General features: G+C 50.6%; 1 protein-coding gene and 1 long non-coding RNA gene across 4 annotated transcripts in view; both read left to right on the top strand.

Annotated features, from left to right (window-relative positions):
- Window positions 1-14,045, top strand: part of LOC142471314 (class I histocompatibility antigen, F10 alpha chain-like) — a 38,199-nt gene extending 24,154 nt beyond the window's left edge. The window contains exon 5 of one of the 3 annotated variants that reach the window (XM_075578153.1): window positions 13,795-14,045. In XM_075578153.1, the coding sequence (XP_075434268.1) occupies window positions 13,795-13,874 (80 nt within the window). In that variant the 3' untranslated portion in view covers window positions 13,875-14,045. Of the gene's footprint in view, window positions 1-13,703 lie in introns of all 3 variants that reach the window. The other 2 variants (XM_075578152.1, XM_075578154.1) reach the window with 2 other exon arrangements.
- Window positions 14,046-15,836: 1,791 nt separating this feature from the next.
- LOC142471334 (uncharacterized) lies at window positions 15,837-18,806 on the top strand. The gene is made up of 3 exons (XR_012789404.1): window positions 15,837-16,839; window positions 17,041-17,506; window positions 18,622-18,806. It is a non-coding gene; the product is annotated as an uncharacterized LOC142471334 (long non-coding RNA).
- The last annotated feature ends 2,201 nt before the right edge of the window (window positions 18,807-21,007 follow it).

Here is a 21,007-nt window from a genome sequence, read left to right as displayed (position 1 = left end):
AGGTGTATAACGGACAGGCTGCAGGAAGAGGAGGTGTATAACGGGCAGGCGAGCAGGAAGAGGAGGTGTATAAAGGATAGGCTGCAGGAAGAGGAGGTGTATAACGGACAGGCTACAAGAAGAGGAGGTGTATAACAGACAGGCTGCAGAAAGAGAAGGTGTATAACGGACAGGCTGCAGGAAGAAGAGGTGTATAATGGACAGGCTGCAGGAAGAGAAGGTGTATAACGGACAGGCTGCAGGAAGAGGAGGTGTATAACGGACAGGCTACAGGAAGAGGAGGTGTATAACGGACAGGCTGCAGAAAGAGAAGGTGTATAACGGACAGGCTGCAGAAAGAGGAGGTGTATAACGGACAGGCTTCAGGAAGAGGAGGTGTATAACGGAGAGGCTGCAGGAAGAGGAGGTGTATAACGGACAGGCTTCAGGAAGAGGAGGTGTATAACGGACAAGCTGCAGGAAGAGGAGGTGTCTAACGGACAGGCTTCAGGAACAGGAGGTGTCTAACGGACATGCTGCAGGAAGAGGAGGTGTATAACGGACAGGCTTCAGGAAGAGGAGGTGTATAACGGACAGGCTGCAGGAAGAGGAGGTGTATAACGGGCAGGCGAGCAGGAAGAGGAGGTGTATAACGGACAGGCTGCAGGAAGAGGAGGTGTATAACGAACAGGCTGCAGGAAGAGGAGGTGTATAACGGGCAGGCAAGCAGGAAGAGGAGGTGTATAACGGATAGGCTGCAGGAAGAGGAGGTGTATAACGGACAGGCTTCAGGAAGAGGAGGTGTATAACGGACAGGCTGCAGGAAGAGGAGGTGTATAACGGACAGGGTTCAGGTAGAGGAGGCGTATAACGGAGAGGCTGCAGGAAGAGGAGGTGTATAACGGACAGGCTTCAGGAAGAGGAGGTGTATAACGGACAGGCTGCAGGAAGAGGAGGTGTATAACGGACAGGCTGCAGGAAGAGGAGGTGTATAACGGACAGGCTGCAGGAAGAGGAGGTGTATAACGGACAGGCTGCAGGAAGAGGTGGTGTATAACGGACAGGCTGCAGGAAGCGGAGGTGTATAATGGACAGGCTGCAGGAAGAGGAGGTGAATAACGGACAGGCTGCAGGAAGAGGAGGTGTATAACGGACAGGCTACAGGAAGAGGAGGTGTATAACGGACAGGCTGCAAGAAGAGGTGTATAACGGACAGGCTTCAGGAAGAGGAGGTTTATAACGGACAGGCTGCAGGAAGAGGAGGTTTATAACGGACAGGCTGCAGGAAGAGGAGGTGTATAATGGACAGGCTGCAGGAAGAGGAGGTGTATAACGGGCAGGCGAGCAGGAAGAGGAGGTGTATAACGGACAGGCTGCAGGAAGAGGAGGTGTATAACGGACAGGCTGCAGAAAGAGAAGGTGTATAACGGACAGGCTGCAGGAAGAGGAGGTGTATAACGGACAGGCTTCAGGAAGAGGAGGTGTATAACGGACAGGCTTCAGGAAGAGGAGGTGTATAACGGAGAGGCTGCAGGAAGAGGAGGTGTATAACGGACAGGCTTCAGGAAGAGGAGGTGTATAACGGACAGGCTTCAGGAAGAGGAGGTGTATAACGGGCAGGCGAGCAGGAAGAGGAGGTGTATAACGGACAGGCTTCAGGAACAGGAGGTGTCTAACGGACAGGCTGCAGGAAGAGGAGGTGTATAACGGACAGGCTTCAGGAAGAGGAGGTGTATAACGGACAGGCTGCAGGACGAGAAGGTGTATAACAGACAGGCTTCAGGAAGAGGAGGTGTATAACGGACAGGCTGCAGGAAGAGGAGGTGTATAACGGACAGGCTGCAGAAAGAGAAGGTGTATAACGGACAGGCTTCAGGAAGAGGAGGTATATAACGGACAGGCTGCAGAAAGAGAAGGTGTATAATGGACAGGCTTCAGGAATAGGAGGTGTATAACGGACAGGCTGCAGGAAGAGGAGGTGTATAACGGGCAGGCGAGCAGGAAGAGGAGGTGTATAACGGATAGGCTGCAGGAAGAAGAGGTGTATAACGGACAGGCTTCAAGAAGAGGAGGTGTATAACAGACAGGCTGCAGAAAGAGAAGGTGTATAACGGACAGGCTGCAGGAAGAGGAGGTGTATAACGGACAGGCTGCAGGAAGAGAAGGTGTATAACGGACAAGCTGCAGGAAGAGGAGGTGTATAACGGACAGGCTTCAGGAAGAGGAGGTGTATAACAGACAGGCTGCAGAAAGAGAAGGTGTATAACGGACAGGCTGCAGAAAGAGAAGGTGTATAACGGACAGGCTGCAGGAAGAGGAGGTGTATAACGGACAGGCTTCAGGAAGAGGAGGTGTATAACGGACAGGCTTCAGGAAGAGGAGGTGTATAACGGAGAGGCTGCAGGAAGAGGAGGTGTATAACGGACAGGCTTCAGGAAGAGGAGGTGTATAATGGAGATGCTGCAGGAAGAGGAGGTGTATAACGGACAGGCTTCAGGAAGAGGAGGTGTATAACGGACAAGCTGCAGGAAGAGGAGGTGTCTAACGGACAGGCTTCAGTAAGAGGAGGTGTATAACGGACAGGCTTCAGGAAGAGGAGGTGTATAACGGAGAGGCTGCAGGAAGAGGAGGTGTATAACGGACAGGCTTCAGGAAGAGGAGGTGTATAACGGAGATGCTGCAGGAAGAGGAGGTGTATAATGGACAGGCTTCAGGAACAGGAGGTGTCTAACGGACAGGCTGCAGGAAGCGGAGGTGTATAATGGACAGGCTTCAGGAAGAGGAGGTGTATAACGGACAGGCTGCAGGAAGAGAAGGTGTATAACAGACAGGCTTCAGGAAGAGGAGGTGTATAACGGACAGGCTGCAAGAAGAGGTGTATAACGGACAGGCTTCAGGAAGAGGAGGTTTATAACGGACAGGCTGCAGGAAGAGGAGGTTTATAACGGACAGGCTGCAGGAAGAGGAGGTGTATAATGGACAGGCTGCAGGAAGAGGAGGTGTATAACGGGCAGGCGAGCAGGAAGAGGAGGTGTATAACGGACAGGCTGCAGGAAGAGGAGGTGTATAACGGACAGGCTGCAGAAAGAGAAGGTGTATAACGGACAGGCTGCAGGAAGAGGAGGTGTATAACGGACAGGCTTCAGGAAGAGGAGGTGTATAACGGACAGGCTTCAGGAAGAGGAGGTGTATAACGGAGAGGCTGCAGGAAGAGGAGGTGTATAACGGACAGGCTTCAGGAAGAGGAGGTGTATAACGGACAGGCTTCAGGAAGAGGAGGTGTATAACGGGCAGGCGAGCAGGAAGAGGAGGTGTATAACGGACAGGCTTCAGGAACAGGAGGTGTCTAACGGACAGGCTGCAGGAAGAGGAGGTGTATAACGGACAGGCTTCAGGAAGAGGAGGTGTATAACGGACAGGCTGCAGGACGAGAAGGTGTATAACAGACAGGCTTCAGGAAGAGGAGGTGTATAACGGACAGGCTGCAGGAAGAGGAGGTGTATAACGGACAGGCTGCAGAAAGAGAAGGTGTATAACGGACAGGCTTCAGGAAGAGGAGGTATATAACGGACAGGCTGCAGAAAGAGAAGGTGTATAATGGACAGGCTTCAGGAATAGGAGGTGTATAACGGACAGGCTGCAGGAAGAGGAGGTGTATAACGGGCAGGCGAGCAGGAAGAGGAGGTGTATAACGGATAGGCTGCAGGAAGAAGAGGTGTATAACGGACAGGCTTCAAGAAGAGGAGGTGTATAACAGACAGGCTGCAGAAAGAGAAGGTGTATAACGGACAGGCTGCAGGAAGAGGAGGTGTATAACGGACAGGCTGCAGGAAGAGAAGGTGTATAACGGACAAGCTGCAGGAAGAGGAGGTGTATAACGGACAGGCTTCAGGAAGAGGAGGTGTATAACAGACAGGCTGCAGAAAGAGAAGGTGTATAACGGACAGGCTGCAGAAAGAGAAGGTGTATAACGGACAGGCTGCAGGAAGAGGAGGTGTATAACGGACAGGCTTCAGGAAGAGGAGGTGTATAACGGACAGGCTTCAGGAAGAGGAGGTGTATAACGGAGAGGCTGCAGGAAGAGGAGGTGTATAACGGACAGGCTTCAGGAAGAGGAGGTGTATAATGGAGATGCTGCAGGAAGAGGAGGTGTATAACGGACAGGCTTCAGGAAGAGGAGGTGTATAACGGACAAGCTGCAGGAAGAGGAGGTGTCTAACGGACAGGCTTCAGTAAGAGGAGGTGTATAACGGACAGGCTTCAGGAAGAGGAGGTGTATAACGGAGAGGCTGCAGGAAGAGGAGGTGTATAACGGACAGGCTTCAGGAAGAGGAGGTGTATAACGGAGATGCTGCAGGAAGAGGAGGTGTATAATGGACAGGCTTCAGGAACAGGAGGTGTCTAACGGACAGGCTGCAGGAAGCGGAGGTGTATAATGGACAGGCTTCAGGAAGAGGAGGTGTATAACGGACAGGCTGCAGGAAGAGAAGGTGTATAACAGACAGGCTTCAGGAAGAGGAGGTGTATAACGGACAGGCTGCAGGAAGAGAAGGTGTATAACGGGCAGGCGAGCAGGAAGAGGAGGTGTATAACGGACAGGCTGCAGAAAGAGAAGGTGTATAACGGACAGGCTTCAGGAAGAGGAGGTATATAACGGACAGGCTGCAGAAAGAGAAGGTGTATAATGGACAGGCTTCAGGAATAGGAGGTGTATAACGGACAGGCTGCAGGAAGAGGAGGTGTATAACGGGCAGGCGAGCAGGAAGAGGAGGTGTATAACGGATAGGCTGCAGGAAGAGGAGGTGTATAACGGACAGGCTACAAGAAGAGGAGGTGTATAACAGACAGGCTGCAGAAAGAGAAGGTGTATAACGGACAGGCTGCAGGAAGAGGAGGTGTATAATGGACAGGCTGCAGGAAGAGAAGGTGTATAACGGACAGGCTGCAGGAAGAGGAGGTGTATAACGGACAGGCTTCAGGAAGAGGAGGTGTATAACGGACAGGCTTCAGGAAGAGGAGGTGTATAACGGAGAGGCTGCAGAAAGAGAAGGTGTATAACGGACAGGCTGCAGGAAGAGGAGGTGTATAACGGACAGGCTTCAGGAAGAGGAGGTGTATAACGGAGAGGCTGCAGGAAGAGGAGGTGTATAACGGACAGGCTTCAGGAAGAGGAGGTGTATAACGGACAAGCTGCAGGAAGAGGAGGTGTCTAACGGACAGGCTTCAGGAACAGGAGGTGTCTAACGGACATGCTGCAGGAAGAGGAGGTGTATAACGGACAGGTTTCAGGAAGAGGAGGTGTATAACGGACAGGCTGCAGGAAGAGGAGGTGTATAACGGGCAGGCGAGCAAGAAGAGGAGGTGTATAACGGACAGGCTGCAGGAAGAGGAGGTGTATAACGAACAGGCTGCAGGAAGAGGAGGTGTATAACGGGCAGGCGAGCAGGAAGAGGAGGTGTATAACGGATAGGCTGCAGGAAGAGGAGGTGTATAACGGACAGGCTTCAGGAAGAGGAGGTGTATAACGGACAGGCTGCAGGAAGAGGAGGTGTATAACGGACAGGGTTCAGGTAGAGGAGGCGTATAACGGAGAGGCTGCAGGAAGAGGAGGTGTATAACGGACAGGCTTCAGGAAGAGGAGGTGTATAACGGACAGGCTGCAGGAAGAGGAGGTGTATAATGGACAGGCTGCAGGAAGAGGAGGTGTATAACGGACAGGCTGCAGGAAGAGGAGGTGTATAACGGACAGGCTGCAGGAAGAGGAGGTGTATAACGAACAGGCTGCAGGAAGAGGAGGTGTATAACGGACAGGCTGCAGGAAGCGGAGGTGTATAATGGACAGGCTGCAGGAAGAGGAGGTGAATAACGGACAGGCTGCAGGAAGAGGAGGTGTATAACGGACAGGCTACAGGAAGAGGAGGTGTATAACGGACAGGCTGCAAAAAGAGGTGTATAACGGACAGGCTTCAGGAAGAGGAGGTGTCTAACGGACAGGCTGCAGGAAGAGGAGGTGTATAATGGACAGGCTGCAGGAAGAGGAGGTGTATAACGGGCAGGCGAGCAGGAAGGGGAGGTGTATAACGGACAGGCTTCAGGAAGAGGAGGTGTATAACGGACAGGCTTCAGGAAGAGGAGGTGTATAACGGACAGGCTGCAGAAAGAGAAGGTGTATAACGGACAGGCTGTAGAAAGAGAAGGTGTATAACGGACAGGCTGCAGGAAGAGGAGGTGTATAACGGACAGGCTTCAGGAAGAGGAGGTGTATAACGGACAGGCTTCAGGAAGAGGAGGTGTATAACGGAGAGGCTGCAGGAAGAGGAGGTGTATAACGGACAGGCTTCAGGAAGAGGAGGTGTATAACGGACAAGCTGCAGGAAGAGGAGGTGTATAACGGACAGGCTTTAGGAACAGGAGGTGTCTAACGGACAGGCTGCAGGAAGAGGAGGTGTATAACGGACAGGCTTCAGGAAGAGGAGGTTTATAACGGACAGGCTGCAGGAAGAGAAGGTGTATAACAGACAGGCTTCAGGAAGAGGAGGTGTATAAAGGACAGGCTGCAGGAAGAGAAGGTGTATAACGGGCAGGCGAGCAGGAACAGGAGGTGTATAACGGACAGGCTGCAGAAAGAGAAGGTGCATAACGGACAGGCTTCAGGAAGAGGAGGTATATAACGGACAGGCTGCAGAAAGAGAAGGTGTATAACGGACAGGCTTCAGGAATAGGAGGTGTATAACGGACAGGCTGCAGGAAGAGGAGGTGTATAACGGACAGGCTGCAGGAAGAGGAGGTGTATAACGGGCAGGCGAGCAGGAAGAGGAGGTGTATAACGGATAGGCTGCAGGAAGAGGAGGTGTATAACGGACAGGCTTCAAGAAGAGGAGGTGTATAACAGACAGGCTGCAGAAAGAGAAGGTGTATAACGGACAGGCTGCAGGAAGAGGAGGTGTATAACGGACAGGCTGCAGGAAGAGAAGGTGTATAACGGACAGGCTGCAGGAAGAGGAGGTGTATAACGGACAGGCTTCAGGAAGAGGAGGTGTATAACAGACAGGCTGCAGAAAGAGACGGTGTATAACGGACAGGCTGCAGAAAGAGAAGGTGTATAACGGACAGGCTGCAGGAAGAGGAGGTGTATAACGGACAGGCTTCAGGAAGAGGAAGTGTATAACGGAGAGGCTGCAGGAAGAGGAGGTGTATAACGGACAGGCTGCAGGAAGAGGAGGTGTATAACGGACAGGCTGCAGAATGAGAAGGTGTATAACGGACAGGCTTCAGGAAGAGGAGGTGTATAACGGACAGGCTTCAGGAAGAGGAGGTGTATAACGGAGAGGCTGCAGGAAGAGGAGGTGTATAACGGAGAGGCTGCAGGAAGAGGAGGTGTATAATGGACAGGCTTCAGGAAGAGGAGGTGTATAACGGACAAGCTGCAGGAAGAGGAGGTGTATAACGGACAGGCTTCAGGAACAGGAGGTGTCTAACGGACAGGCTGCAGGAAGAGAAGGTGTATAACGGGCAGGCTTCAGGAAGAGGAGGTGTATAACGGACAGGCTGCAGGAAGAGGAGGTGTATAACGGGCAGGCGAGCAGGAAGAGGAGGTGTATAACGGATAGGCTGCAGGAATAAGAGGTGTATAACGGACAGGCTTCAGGAAGAGGAGGTGTATAACGGACAGGCTGCAGAAAGAGAAGGTGTATAACGGACAGGCTGCAGGAAGAGGAGGTGTATAACGGACAGGCTGCAGGAAGAGAAGGTGTATAACGGACAAGCTGCAGGAAGAGGAGGTGTCTAACGGACAGGCTGCAGGAAGAGGAGGTGTATAACGGACAGGCTGCAGGAAGAGGAGGTGTATAACAGACAGGCTGCAGGAAGAGAAGGTGTATAACGGACAGGCTACAGGAAGAGGAGGTGTATAACGGACAGGCTGCAGGAAGAGGAGGTGTATAACGGACAGGCTGCAGGAAGCGGAGGTGATTAAAGGACAGGCTGCAGGAAGCGGAGGTGATTAAAGGACAGGCTGCAGGAAGAGGAGGTGTATAACGGACAGGCTGCAGGAAGCGGAGGTGATTAAAGGACAGGCTGCAGGAAGAGGAGGTGTATAACGGACAGGCTGCAGGAAGAGGAGGTGTATAACGGACAGGCTGCAGGAAGAGGAGGTGTATAACGGACAGGCTTCAAGGAAGAGGAGGTTAATAACGGACAGGCTGCAGGAAGAGGAGGTGTATAACGGACAGGCTTCAAGGAAGAGGAGGTTAATAACGGACAGGCTGCAGGAAGAGGAGTTGTATAACGGACAGGCTGCAGGAAGAGGAGGTGTATAACGGACAGGCTGCAGGAAGAGGAGGTGTATAACGGACAGGCTGCAGGAAGAGGAGGTGTATAACGGACAGGCTGCAGGAAGAGGAGGTGAATAACGGACAGGCTGCAGGAAGAGGAGGTGTATAACGGACAGGTTGCAGGAAGCGGAGGTGATTAAAGGACAGGCTGCAGGAAGAGGAGGTGTATAACGGACAGGCTGCAGGAAGAGGAGGTGTATAACGGATAGGCTGCTGCTGACGGAGAACAGGTGCCGTTCGTGAGGTTATCAGCAGCCTCAGAAGGGTCCCTGTAGGAAAGCAACACACAGTGAACAGGCCTGGGGGGCAGAAAGGCAGAACTGACTGGGAGTGTGGAGACCAGGGTTTAAGATCTACTAGGGACATCCCTGATACTCTCACTCACTCCTTCTTTCTCACTTCCACCCCCTTCCTTCTTACTCCGCCCTCTCTCTGACTCCCCCTCACCCCATTCTCTCTCACTTCCCCCCCCCCCCCCTGCTTTCTCACACTCAGGTCCCCTTCTCCCCCGGTCCCCTTCTCACCTTTGGTACCCTTACATGCTGCCACTACTCGGTAAGGCCCCTTACCACAGTTGTGGCCTGGGAAGGAGTGTGGAGACAGGCAGGCCCTACCATTGGTGAGCCAGATAGATTCATGTGGTGGGCCAGATGTGGCCCGAAGACTGTATTTTGCCCACCCAATATAACCCTCCCTATAACTCCCCCTATTATTCCATAGAACCTCTTCATGTAACTCCTCCTATTTATCCATATAAGCCCCACCTATAACTCCTCCAATACTCGATATAGCCTCTCCTTATGCTTCCACAACCACTCCATATAACTGCTCCCCATATAACCACTCCCTATAACTATTGTACTCCTATTGCTACATATAACCGCTCCCTATAACTCCATATAACCTCTCCCTATAACTCCCCCTATAACTCCATATAACCTATCCCTATAACTCCCCCTATAACCACTCCCTATCACTCCCCCTATCACTCCATATAACTTCTCCCTATACCTCCCCCTATCACTCCATATAACCTCTCCCAATACCTCCCTCTATAACCACTCCCTATACCTCCCCCTATGACTCCATATAACCTCCCCCTATCACCCCATATAACCTCTCCCTATAACTCCATATAACCTCTCCCTATCACTCCATATAACCTCTCCCTATCACCCCATATAACCTCTCCTTATCACCCCATATAACCTCTCCTTATCACCCCATATAACCTCTCCCTGTCACCCCATATAACCTCTCCCTGTCACTCCATATAACCTCCCCCTATGACTCCATATAACCTCTCCCTGTCACCCCATATAACCTCTCCCTATCACCCCATATAACCCCTCCCTATCACCCCATATAACCTCTCCCTATCACTCCCCCTATCACCCCATATAACCTCTCCCTATCACCCCATATAACCTTTCCCTATCACCCCATATAACCTCTCCCTATCACCCTATATAACCTCTCCCTGTCACTCCATATAACCTCTCCCTGTCACTCCATATAACCTCTCCCTATCACCCCATATAACCTCTCCCTATCACTCCCCCTATCACCCCATATAACCTCTCCCTATCACCCCATATAAACTTTCCCTATCACCCCATATAACCTTTCCCTATCACCCCATATAACCTCTCCCTATGACTCCATATAACCCCTCCCTATAACCTCTCCCTTTCACCCCATATAACCTCTCCCTATCACTCCATATAACCTCTCCCTATCACCCCATATAACCTCTCCCTATCACCCCATATAACCCCTCCCTATCACCCCATATAACCTCTCCCTATCACCCCATATAACCTCTCCCTATCACCCCATATAACCTCTCCCTATCACCCCATATAACCTCTCCCTATCACCCCATATAACCTCTCCCTGTCACCCCATATAACCTCTCCCTATCACCCCATATAACCTCTCCCTATCACCCCATATAACCTCTCCCTATCACCCCATATAACCTCTCCCTATCACTCCCCCTATCACCCCATATAACCTCTCCCTGTCACCCCATATAACCTCTCCCTGTCACCCCATATAACCTCTCCCTATCACCCCATATAACCTCTCCCTATCACCCCATATAACCCCTCCCTATCACCCCATATAACCTCTCCCTATCACTTCATATAACCTCTCCCTATCACTCCATATAACCTCTCCCTATCACCCCATATAACCTCTCCCTATCACCCCATATAACCTCTCCCTATCACTCCCCCTATCACCCCATATAACCTCTCCCTATCACCCCATATAACCTTTCCCTATCACCCCATATAACCTCTCCCTATGACTCCATATAACCCCTCCTCATCACTCCATATAACCTCTCCCTATCACCCCATATAACCTCTCCCTGTCACCCCATATAACCTCTCCCTATCACCCCATATAACCTCTCCCTATCACTCCATATAACCTCTCCCTATCACTCCATATAACCTCTCCCTATCACTCCATATAACCTCTCCCTATCACTCCATATAACCTCTCCCTGTCACTCCATATAACCTCTCCCTGTCACTCCATATAACCTCTCCCTGTCACTCCATATAACCTCTCCCTGTCACTCCATATAACCTCTCCCTATCACCCCATATAACCTCTCCCTATCACCCCATATAACCCCTCCCTATCACCCCATATAACCTCTCCCTATCACTCCATATAACCTCTCCCTATAACCTCCCCCTATCACCCCATATAACCTCTCCCTATCACCCCATATAACCCCTCCCTATCACCCCATATAACCTCTCCCTATCACTCCATATAACCTCCCCCTATCACCCCATATAACCTCTCCTTATCACTCCCCGTATCACCCCATATAACCTCTCCCTATCACCCCATATAACCTTTCCCTATCACCCCATATAACCTCTCCCTTTGACTCCATATAACCCCTCCCTATCACCCCATATAACCTCTCCCTATCACCCCATATAACCTCTCCCTATAACCTCTCCCTGTTACTCCATATAACCTCTCCCTGTCACTCCATATAACCTCTCCCTATCACCCCATATAACCTCTCCCTATAACCTCCCCCTATCACTCCATATAACCTATCCCTATCACTCCACATAACCTCTCCCTATCACCCCATATAACCTCTCCCTATCACCTCCCCCTATCACTCCATATAACCTCTCCCTATCACCCCATATAACCCCTCCCTATCACCCCATATAACCTCTCCCTATCACTCCATATAACCTCTCCCTATCACTCCATATAACCTCTCCCTATCACCCCATATAACCTCTCCCTATCACCCCATATAACCTCTCCCTATCACCCCATATAACCTTTCCCTATCACCCCATATAACCTCTCCCTATGACTCCATATAACCTCTCCCTATCACTCCATATAACCTCTCCCTATCACTCCATATAACCTCTCCCTGTCACTCCATATAACCTCTCCCTATCACTCCATATAACCTCTCCCTATCACCCCATATAACCTCTCCCTATCACCCCATATAACCCCTCCCTATCACCCCATATAACCTCTCCCTATCACTCCATATAACCTCTCCCTATAACCTCCCCCTATCACCCCATATAACCTCTCCCTATCACCCCATATAACCCCTCCCTATCACCCCATATAACCTCTCCCTATCACCCCATATAACCCCTCCCTATCACCCCATATATCCCCTCCCTATCACCCCATATAACCCCTCCCTATCACCCCATATAACCTCTCCCTATCACCCCATATAACCTCTCCCTATCACCCCATATAACCTCTCCCTATCACCCCATATAACCTCTCCCTATCACCCCATATAACCTCCCCCTATCACCGCATATAACATCTCCCTATCACTCCCCCTATCACCCCATATAACCTCTCCCTATCACCCCATATAACCTTTCCCTATCACCCCATATAACCTCTCCCTATGACTCCATATAACCCCTCCCTATCACCCCATATAACCTCTCCCTATCACCCCATATAACCTCTCCCTATCACCCCATATAACCTCTCCCTGTCACCCCATATAACCTCTCCCTATCACCCCATATAACCTCTCCCTATCACTCCATATAACCTCTCCCTATCACTCCATATAACCTCTCCCTATAACCCCATATAACCTCTCCCTGTCACTCCATATAACCTCTCCCTATCACCCCATATAACCTCTCCCTGTCACCCCATATAACCTCTCCCTGTCACCCCATATAATCTCTCCCTATCACCCCATATAACCTCTCCCTATCACCCCATATAACCTCTCCCTATCACCCCATATAACCTTTCCCTATCACCCCATATAACCTCTCCCTATGACTCCATATAACCTCTCCCTATCACTCCATATAACCTCTCCCTATCACTCCATATAACCTCTCCCTGTCACTCCATATAACCTCTCCCTATCACTCCATATAACCTCTCCCTATCACCCCATATAACCTCTCCCTATCACCCCATATAACCCCTCCCTATCACCCCATATAACCTCTCCCTATCACTCCATATAACCTCTCCCTATAACCTCCCCCTATCACCCCATATAACCTCTCCCTATCACCCCATATAACCCCTCCCTATCACCCCATATAACCTCTCCCTATCACCCCATATAACCCCTCCCTATCACCCCATATATCCCCTCCCTATCACCCCATATAACCCCTCCCTATCACCCCATATAACCTCTCCCTATCACCCCATATAACCTCTCCCTATCACCCCATATAACCTCTCCCTATCACCCCATATAACCTCTCCCTATCACCCCATATAACCTCTCCCTATCACCGCATATAACCTCTCCCTATCACTCCCCCTATCACCCCATATAACCTCTCCCTATCACCCCATATAACCTTTCCTTATCACCCCATATAACCTCTCCCTATGACTCCATATAACCCCTCCCTATCACCCCATATAACCTCTCCCTATCACCCCATATAACCTCTCCCTATCACCCCATATAACCTCTCCCTGTCACCCCATATAACCTCTCCCTATCACCCCATATAACCCCTCCCTATCACCCCATATAACCTCTCCCTATCACCCCATATAACCCCTCCCTATCACCCCATATAACCTCTCCCTATCACCCCATATAACCCCTCCCTATCACCCCATATAACCTCTCCCTATCACCCCATATAACCTCTCCCTATCACCCCATATAACCTCTCCCTATCACTCCATATAACCTATCCCTATCACCCCATATAACCTCTCCCTATCACTCCATATAACCTCTCCCTATCACCCCATATAACCTCTCCCTATCACCCCATATAACCTCTCCCTATGCCTCCTGCTGGATAGTTATTTATAATAAAACACAGACACTATCTTTCACGTTTCACTCCTCAGGTCGCGGTGAGCGGGCGAACACGGAGGAATCAGACTCTTAACTTGTTAGCAGAGACAAGTTCCTCATGATTTACTTTATCTCCTTCAGCAGGGTTCAGCTCTCCCCCATGCTCGAGCTGGAGATCGTCTTCTCCAAACCGTTACCGATACTTCTCACTATACCTGAACTGATACAGTGTGTGGCAGCCGACCTGACATCGCTTCATGGCTAGTACTACAGCTCAACCCCCTTATAACGCGGTGCTTGGGGTCCAAAGAATCACACCGCGTTATAAACAGATCGCGTTAGAAATAATGTACAATTGTATGCGTTGTACAATAAAGTATTTAAGACGCCAATAATCGTGTTGTAAAGTATTCATAAATACGAAAATTGGGAGCCACGCTTACATCGCGTTATAAGCAGATTCGCGCTGTAACGGACCGCGCTATAACGGGGTTGAGCTGTATAACATTTTATTGAGGATTTTAGGTGTTCACACAATAACAATAACAAAGAATATATAGGAAAACATAACACGCTGTGGTACAAAGATGGCATTATGACCATTATTCTTTTATCGTTTGTTAATAATGCGCCAAAATATTCCGTAGCGCAGCGCAACAGGGCTGGAGGATGAAAACAACACAATAACAAACACAAACATACATTGTTACAGTTGGTGAGTAAAGATTAGTCTTGCTGGTTCGCCAAATGAAGGTTTTCTTCATTAGATGGGTGCAGATGAATGTCCCACCTTTTCAATATATATCAAACAGCTCACGGCACAATTATTTTCTCAATGTAACCAGAGGCAAATAGCCTTTGTCACAGCATCATTCAGAGAATCGTCAGCGTTGCTGTTCTTAGCTTGGGTGGTAGTTATAGTAATTATACATTATCTCAAGCAGGCTAAATATAGCAATCACCTATTTTTCTTACTGTCAGCTCAAAATGTTTTTAATCAATCATCAATGTTTAAACCAATATTCCTTCATGTATCCACTTTGATCTAGAAGAACCTCTTTGTTCTATCACTAAATAAATATAGTTAATCCTATGTTGCTAATCTTTTAAGACCTCTCTCTTGTATTGTCGTACTAATTAACCTTTTGATTCCAAACTCTTACAGTTCAGCAAACATTTCTACACCTGGCTGTCTTCAGCTTATCTTTGCATAGTCAGCTAATCATTTTCCAATATAAATTCTAACTTGATACTCAATTACTTATTTTAACCAGTTACATGCTGAATGTATATGTATATAGAGAATATAGCATAATTAGTATTTAGGCTTGAAATCATCATATCTTCAGTAAGGAGGGCCATGCCCCAAGGAGTTTACAATCTAAAAGAAAGGGTAATTGAAAGCATAAAGGTACAGAGGGATAAGAAGGATGGTTTGTGTCAGATGGCTGCTTGTTAATTTAAGGCATTGTCATTGGGTTAGCAGTAAGTGGGAGTGTGCGGAGGTAGAGCTGTGAGAGCAGGTAATGTGTGAGGGAGTTGGTGTTGGGGAATCAGTAAGTGGGAGTGTGCGGAGGTAGAGCTGTGAGAGGAGGTAATGTGTGAGGGAGTTGGTGTTGGGGAAGCAGTAAGTGGGAGTGTGCGGAGGTAGAGCTGTGAGAGCAGGTAATGTGTGAGGGAGTTGGTGTTGGGGAAGCAGTAAGTGGGAGTGTGCGGAGGTAGTACTGTAAGAGCAGGTAATGTGTGAGGGAGTTGGTGTTGGGGAAGCAGTAAGTGGGAGTGTGCGGAGGTAGAGCTGTGAGAGCAGGTAATGTGTGAGGGAGTTGGGGTTGGGGAAGCAGTAAGTGGGAGTGTGCGGAGGTAGAGCTGTGAGAGCAGGTAATGTGTGAGGGAGTTGGTGTTGGGGAAGCAGTAAAAGGGAGTGTGTGGAGGTAGAGCTGTGAGAGCAGGTAATGTGTGAGGGAGTTGGGGAAGCAGTAAGTGGGAGTGTGCGGAGGTAGAGCTGTGAGAGCAGGTAATGTGTGAGGGAGTTGGTGTTGGGGAAGCAGTAAGTGGGAATGTGCGGAGGTAGAGCTGTGAGAGCAGGTAATGTGTGAGGGAGTTGGCGTTGGGGAAGCAATAAGTGGGAGTGTGCTGAGGTAGAGCTGTGAGAGCAGGTAATGTGTGAGGGATTTGGTGTTGGGGAAGCAGTAAGTGGGAGTGTGCGGAGGTAGAGCTGTGAGAGCAGGTAATGTGTGAGGGGGTTGGGGAAGCAGTAAGTGGGAGTGTGCGGAGGTAGAGCTGTTAGAGCGGGTAATGTGTGAGGGAGTTGGTGTTGGGGAAGCAGTAAGTGGGATTGGGCAGAGGTAGAGCTGTGAGAGCAGGTAATGTGTGAGGGAGTTGGTGTTGGGGAAGCAGTAAGAGGGAGTGTGCGGAGGTAGAGCTGTGAGAGCAGGTAATGTGTGAGGGAGTTGGGGAAGCAGTAAGTGGGAGTGTGCGGAGATAGAGCTGTGAGAGCAGGTAATGTGTGAGGGAGTTGGGGAAGCAGTAAGTGGGAGTGTGTGGAGGTAGAGCAGTGAGAGCAGGTAATGTGTGAGGGAGTTGGGGAAGCAGTAAGTGGGAGTGTGCGGAGGTAGAGCTGTGAGAGCAGGTAATGTGCGAGGGAGTTGGTGTTGGGGAAGCAGTAAGTGGGAGTGTGCGGAGGTAGAGCTGTGAGAGCAGGTAATGTGTGAGGTAGTTGGAGTTTGGAAACATTAAGTGGGAGTGTGCGGAGGTAGAGCTGTGAGAGCAGCTAATGTGTGAGGGTGTTGGTGTGGGGGAAGCAGTAAGTGGGAGTGTGTGGAGGTAGAGCTGTGAGAACAGGTAATGTGTGAGGGAGTTGGGGAAGCAGTAAGTGGGACTATGGGGAGGTAGAGCTGTGAGAGCAGGTAATGTGTGAGGGAGTTGGTGCTGGGGAAGCAGTAAGTGGGAGTTAATGGAGGTAGAACTGTGAGAGCAGGTAATGTATGAATGAGTTGGCATTGGGGAAGCAGTAAGTGGGAGTGTGCGGAGGTACAGCTGTGAGAGCAGGTTGTGTGTGAGGGAGTTGGCATTGGGGAAGCAGTAAGTGGGAGTGTGCGGAGGTAGAGCTGTGACAGCAGGTAATGTGTGAGGGTGTTGGCGTTGGGGAAGCAGTAAGTGGAGTGTGATGAGGTAGAGCTGTGAGAGCAGGTAATGTGTGAGGGAGTTGGGTAAGCAGTAAGTGTGAGTGTGCGGAGGTAGAGCAGTGAGAGCAGGTAATGTGTGAGGGAGTTGGTGTTGGGGAAGCAGTAAGTGGGAGTGTGCGGAGGTAGAGCTGTGAGAGCAGGTAATGTGTGAGGGAGTTGGGGAAGCAGTAAGTGGGAGTGTGCAGAGGTAGAGCTGTGAGAGAAGGTAATGTGTGAGGGAGTTGGGGAAGCAGTAAGTGGGAGTGTGCAGAGGTAGAACTGTGAGAGCAGGTAATGTGTGAGGGAGTTGGAGAAGCAGTAAGTGGGAGTGTGCGGAGGTAGAGCTGTGAGAGCAGGTAATGTGTGAGGGAGTTGGTGTTGGGGAAGCAGTAAGTGGAGTGTGCAGAGGTAGAGCTGTGAGAGCAGGTAATGTGTGAGGGAGTTGGGGAAGCAGTAAGTGGGAGTGTGCAGAGGTAGAGCTGTGAGAGCAGGTAATGTGTGAGGGAGTTGGTGTTGGGGAAGCAGTAAGTGGGATTGTGCGGAGGTAGAGCTGTGAGAGCAGGTAATGTGTGAGGGAGTTGGTGAAGCTGTAAGTGGGAGTGTGCGGAGGTTAAGCTGTTAGAGCAGGTAATATGTGAGGGAGTTGGTGAAGCTGTAAGTGGGAGTGTGCGGAGGTAGAGCTGGGAGAGCAGGTAATGTGTGATGGAGTTGGTGTTGGCGAAGCAGTAAGTGGGAGTGTGCAGAGGTAGAGCTGTGAGAGCAGGTAATGTGTGAGGGAGTTGGCGTTGGGGAAGCAGTAAGTGGGAGTGTGCGGAGGTAGAGCTGTGAGAGCAGGTAATGTGTGAGGGAGTTGGGGAAGCAGTAAGTGGGAGTGTGCAGAGGTAGAGCTGTGAGAGCAGGTAATGTGTGAGGGAGTTGGTGTTGGGGACGCAGTTAGTGGGAGTGTGCGGAGGTAGGGCTGTGAGAGCAGGTAATGTGTGAGGGAGTTGGTGTTGGGGAAGCAGTAAGTGGAAGTGTGTGGAGGTAGAGCTGGGAGAGCAGGTAATGTGTGAGGGAGTTGGTGTTGGTGAAGCTGTAAGTGGGAGTGTGCAGAGGTAGAGCTGTGAGAGCAGGTAATGTGTGAGGTAGTTGGAGTTTGGAAACATTAAGTGGGAGTGTGCGGAGGTAGAGCTGTGAGAGCAGCTAATGTGTGAGGGTGTTGGGGAAGCAGTAAGTGGGAGTGTGCGGAGGTAGAGCTGTGAGAGCAGGTAATGTGCGAGGGAGTTGGTGTTGGGGAAGCAGTAAGTGGGAGTGTGCGGAGGTAGAGCTGTGAGAGCAGGTAATGTGTGAGGTAGTTGGAGTTTGGAAACATTAAGTGGGAGTGTGCGGAGGTAGAGCTGTGAGAGCAGCTAATGTGTGAGGGTGTTGGTGTGGGGGAAGCAGTAAGTGGGAGTGTGTGGAGGTAGAGCTGTGAGAACAGGTAATGTGTGAGGGAGTTGGGGAAGCAGTAAGTGGGACTGTGGGGAGGTAGAGCTGTGAGAGCAGGTAATGTGTGAGGGAGTTGGTGCTGGGGAAGCAGTAAGTGGGAGTTAATGGAGGTAGAACTGTGAGAGCAGGTAATGTATGAATGAGTTGGCATTGGGGAAGCAGTAAGTGGGAGTGTGCGGAGGTACAGCTGTGAGAGCAGGTTGTGTGTGAGGGAGTTGGCATTGGGGAAGCAGTAAGTGGGAGTGTGCGGAGGTAGAGCTGTGACAGCAGGTAATGTGTGAGGGTGTTGGCGTTGGGGAAGCAGTAAGTGGAGTGTGATGAGGTAGAGCTGTGAGAGCAGGTAATGTGTGAGGGAGTTGGGTAAGCAGTAAGTGTGAGTGTGCGGAGGTAGAGCAGTGAGAGCAGGTAATGTGTGAGGGAGTTGGTGTTGGGGAAGCAGTAAGTGGGAGTGTGCGGAGGTAGAGCTGTGAGAGCAGGTAATGTGTGAGGGAGTTGGGGAAGCAGTAAGTGGGAGTGTGCAGAGGTAGAGCTGTGAGAGAAGGTAATGTGTGAGGGAGTTGGGGAAGCAGTAAGTGGGAGTGTGCAGAGGTAGAACTGTGAGAGCAGGTAATGTGTGAGGGAGTTGGAGAAGCAGTAAGTGGGAGTGTGCGGAGGTAGAGCTGTGAGAGCAGGTAATGTGTGAGGGAGTTGGTGTTGGGGAAGCAGTAAGTGGAGTGTGCAGAGGTAGAGCTGTGAGAGCAGGTAATGTGTGAGGGAGTTGGGGAAGCAGTAAGTGGGAGTGTGCAGAGGTAGAGCTGTGAGAGCAGGTAATGTGTGAGGGAGTTGGTGTTGGGGAAGCAGTAAGTGGGATTGTGCGGAGGTAGAGCTGTGAGAGCAGGTAATGTGTGAGGGAGTTGGTGAAGCTGTAAGTGGGAGTGTGCGGAGGTTAAGCTGTTAGAGCAGGTAATATGTGAGGGAGTTGGTGAAGCTGTAAGTGGGAGTGTGCGGAGGTAGAGCTGGGAGAGCAGGTAATGTGTGATGGAGTTGGTGTTGGCGAAGCAGTAAGTGGGAGTGTGCAGAGGTAGAGCTGTGAGAGCAGGTAATGTGTGAGGGAGTTGGCGTTGGGGAAGCAGTAAGTGGGAGTGTGCGGAGGTAGAGCTGTGAGAGCAGGTAATGTGTGAGGGAGTTGGGGAAGCAGTAAGTGGGAGTGTGCAGAGGTAGAGCTGTGAGAGCAGGTAATGTGTGAGGGAGTTGGTGTTGGGGACGCAGTTAGTGGGAGTGTGCGGAGGTAGGGCTGTGAGAGCAGGTAATGTGTGAGGGAGTTGGTGTTGGGGAAGCAGTAAGTGGAAGTGTGTGGAGGTAGAGCTGGGAGAGCAGGTAATGTGTGAGGGAGTTGGTGTTGGTGAAGCTGTAAGTGGGAGTGTGCAGAGGTAGAGCTGTGAGAGCAGGTAATGTGTGAGGGAGTTGGTGAAGCTGTAAGTGGGAGAGTGCGGAGGTAGAGCTGTGAGAGCAGGTAATGTGTGAGGGAGTTGGGGAAGCAGTAAGTGGGAGTGTGCAGAGGTAGAGCAGTGAGAGCAGGTAATGTGTGAGGGAGTTGGGGAAGCAGTAAGTGGGAGTGTGCAGAGGTAGAACTGTGAGAGCAGGTAATGTGTGAGGGAGTTGGTGTTGGGGAAGCAGTAAGTGGGAGTGTGCAGAGGTAGAACTGTGAGAGCAGGTAATGTGTGAGGGTGTTGGGGAAGCAGTAAGTGGGAGTGTGCAGAGGTAGAGCTGTGAGAACAGGTAATGTGTGATGGAGTTGGGTTTGGGGAAGCAGTAAGTGGGAGTGTGCGGAGGTAGAGCTGTGAGAGCAGGTTGTGTGTGAGGGAGTTCGCATTGGTGAAGCAGTAAGTGGGAGTGTGCGGAGGTAGAGCTGTGAGAGCAGGTAATGTGTGAGGGTGTTGGCGTTGGGGAAGCAGTAAGTGGAGTGTGATGAGGTAGAGCTGTGAGAGCAGGTAATGTGTGAGGGAGTTGGGTAAGCAGTAAGTGGGAGTGTGCGGAGGTAGAGCAGTGAGAGCAGGTAATGTGTGAGGGAGTTGGTGTTGGGGAAGCAGTAAGTGGGAGTGTGCGGAGGTAGAGCTGTGAGAGCAGGTAATGTGTGAGGGAGTTGGTGTTGGGGAAGCAGTAAGTGGGAGTGTGCAGAGGTAGAGCTGTGAGAGCAGGTAATGTGTGAGGGAGTTGGGGAAGCAGTAAGTGGGAGTATGCGGAGGTAGAGCAGTGAGAGCAGGTAATGTGTGAGGGAGTTGGTGTTGGGGAAGCAGTAAGTGGGAGTGTGCAGAGGTAGAGCTGTGAGAGTAGGTAATGTGTGAGGGAGTTGGGGAAGCAGTAAGTGGGAGTGTGCAGAGGTAGAACTGTGAGAGCAGGTAATGTGTGAGGGAGTTGGAGAAGCAGTAAGTGGGACTGTGCGGAGGTAGAGCTGTGAGAGCAGGTAATGTGTGAGGGAGTTGGTGTTGGGGAAGCAGTAAGTGGAGTGTGCAGAAGTAGAGCTGTGAGAGCAGGTAATGTGTGAGGGAGTTGGGGAAGCAGTAAGTGGGAGTGTGCAGAGGTAGAGCTGTGAGAGCAGGTAATGTGTGAGGGAGTTGGTGTTGGGGAAGCAGTAAGTGGGATTGTGCAGAGGTAGAGCTGTGAGAGCAGGTAATGTGTGAGGGAGTTGGCATTGGGGAAGCAGTAAGCAGTAAGTGGGAGTGTGCGGAGGTAGAGCTGTGAGAGCA

Source organism: Ascaphus truei, chromosome 20, assembly GCF_040206685.1.
Source record: "Ascaphus truei isolate aAscTru1 chromosome 20, aAscTru1.hap1, whole genome shotgun sequence".
NCBI classification, from domain to species: Eukaryota; Metazoa; Chordata; class Amphibia; order Anura; family Ascaphidae; genus Ascaphus; species Ascaphus truei.
The sequence above is the reverse complement of the archived record's forward strand: the minus strand, read 5'-3'. Positions and strand labels throughout refer to the sequence as shown.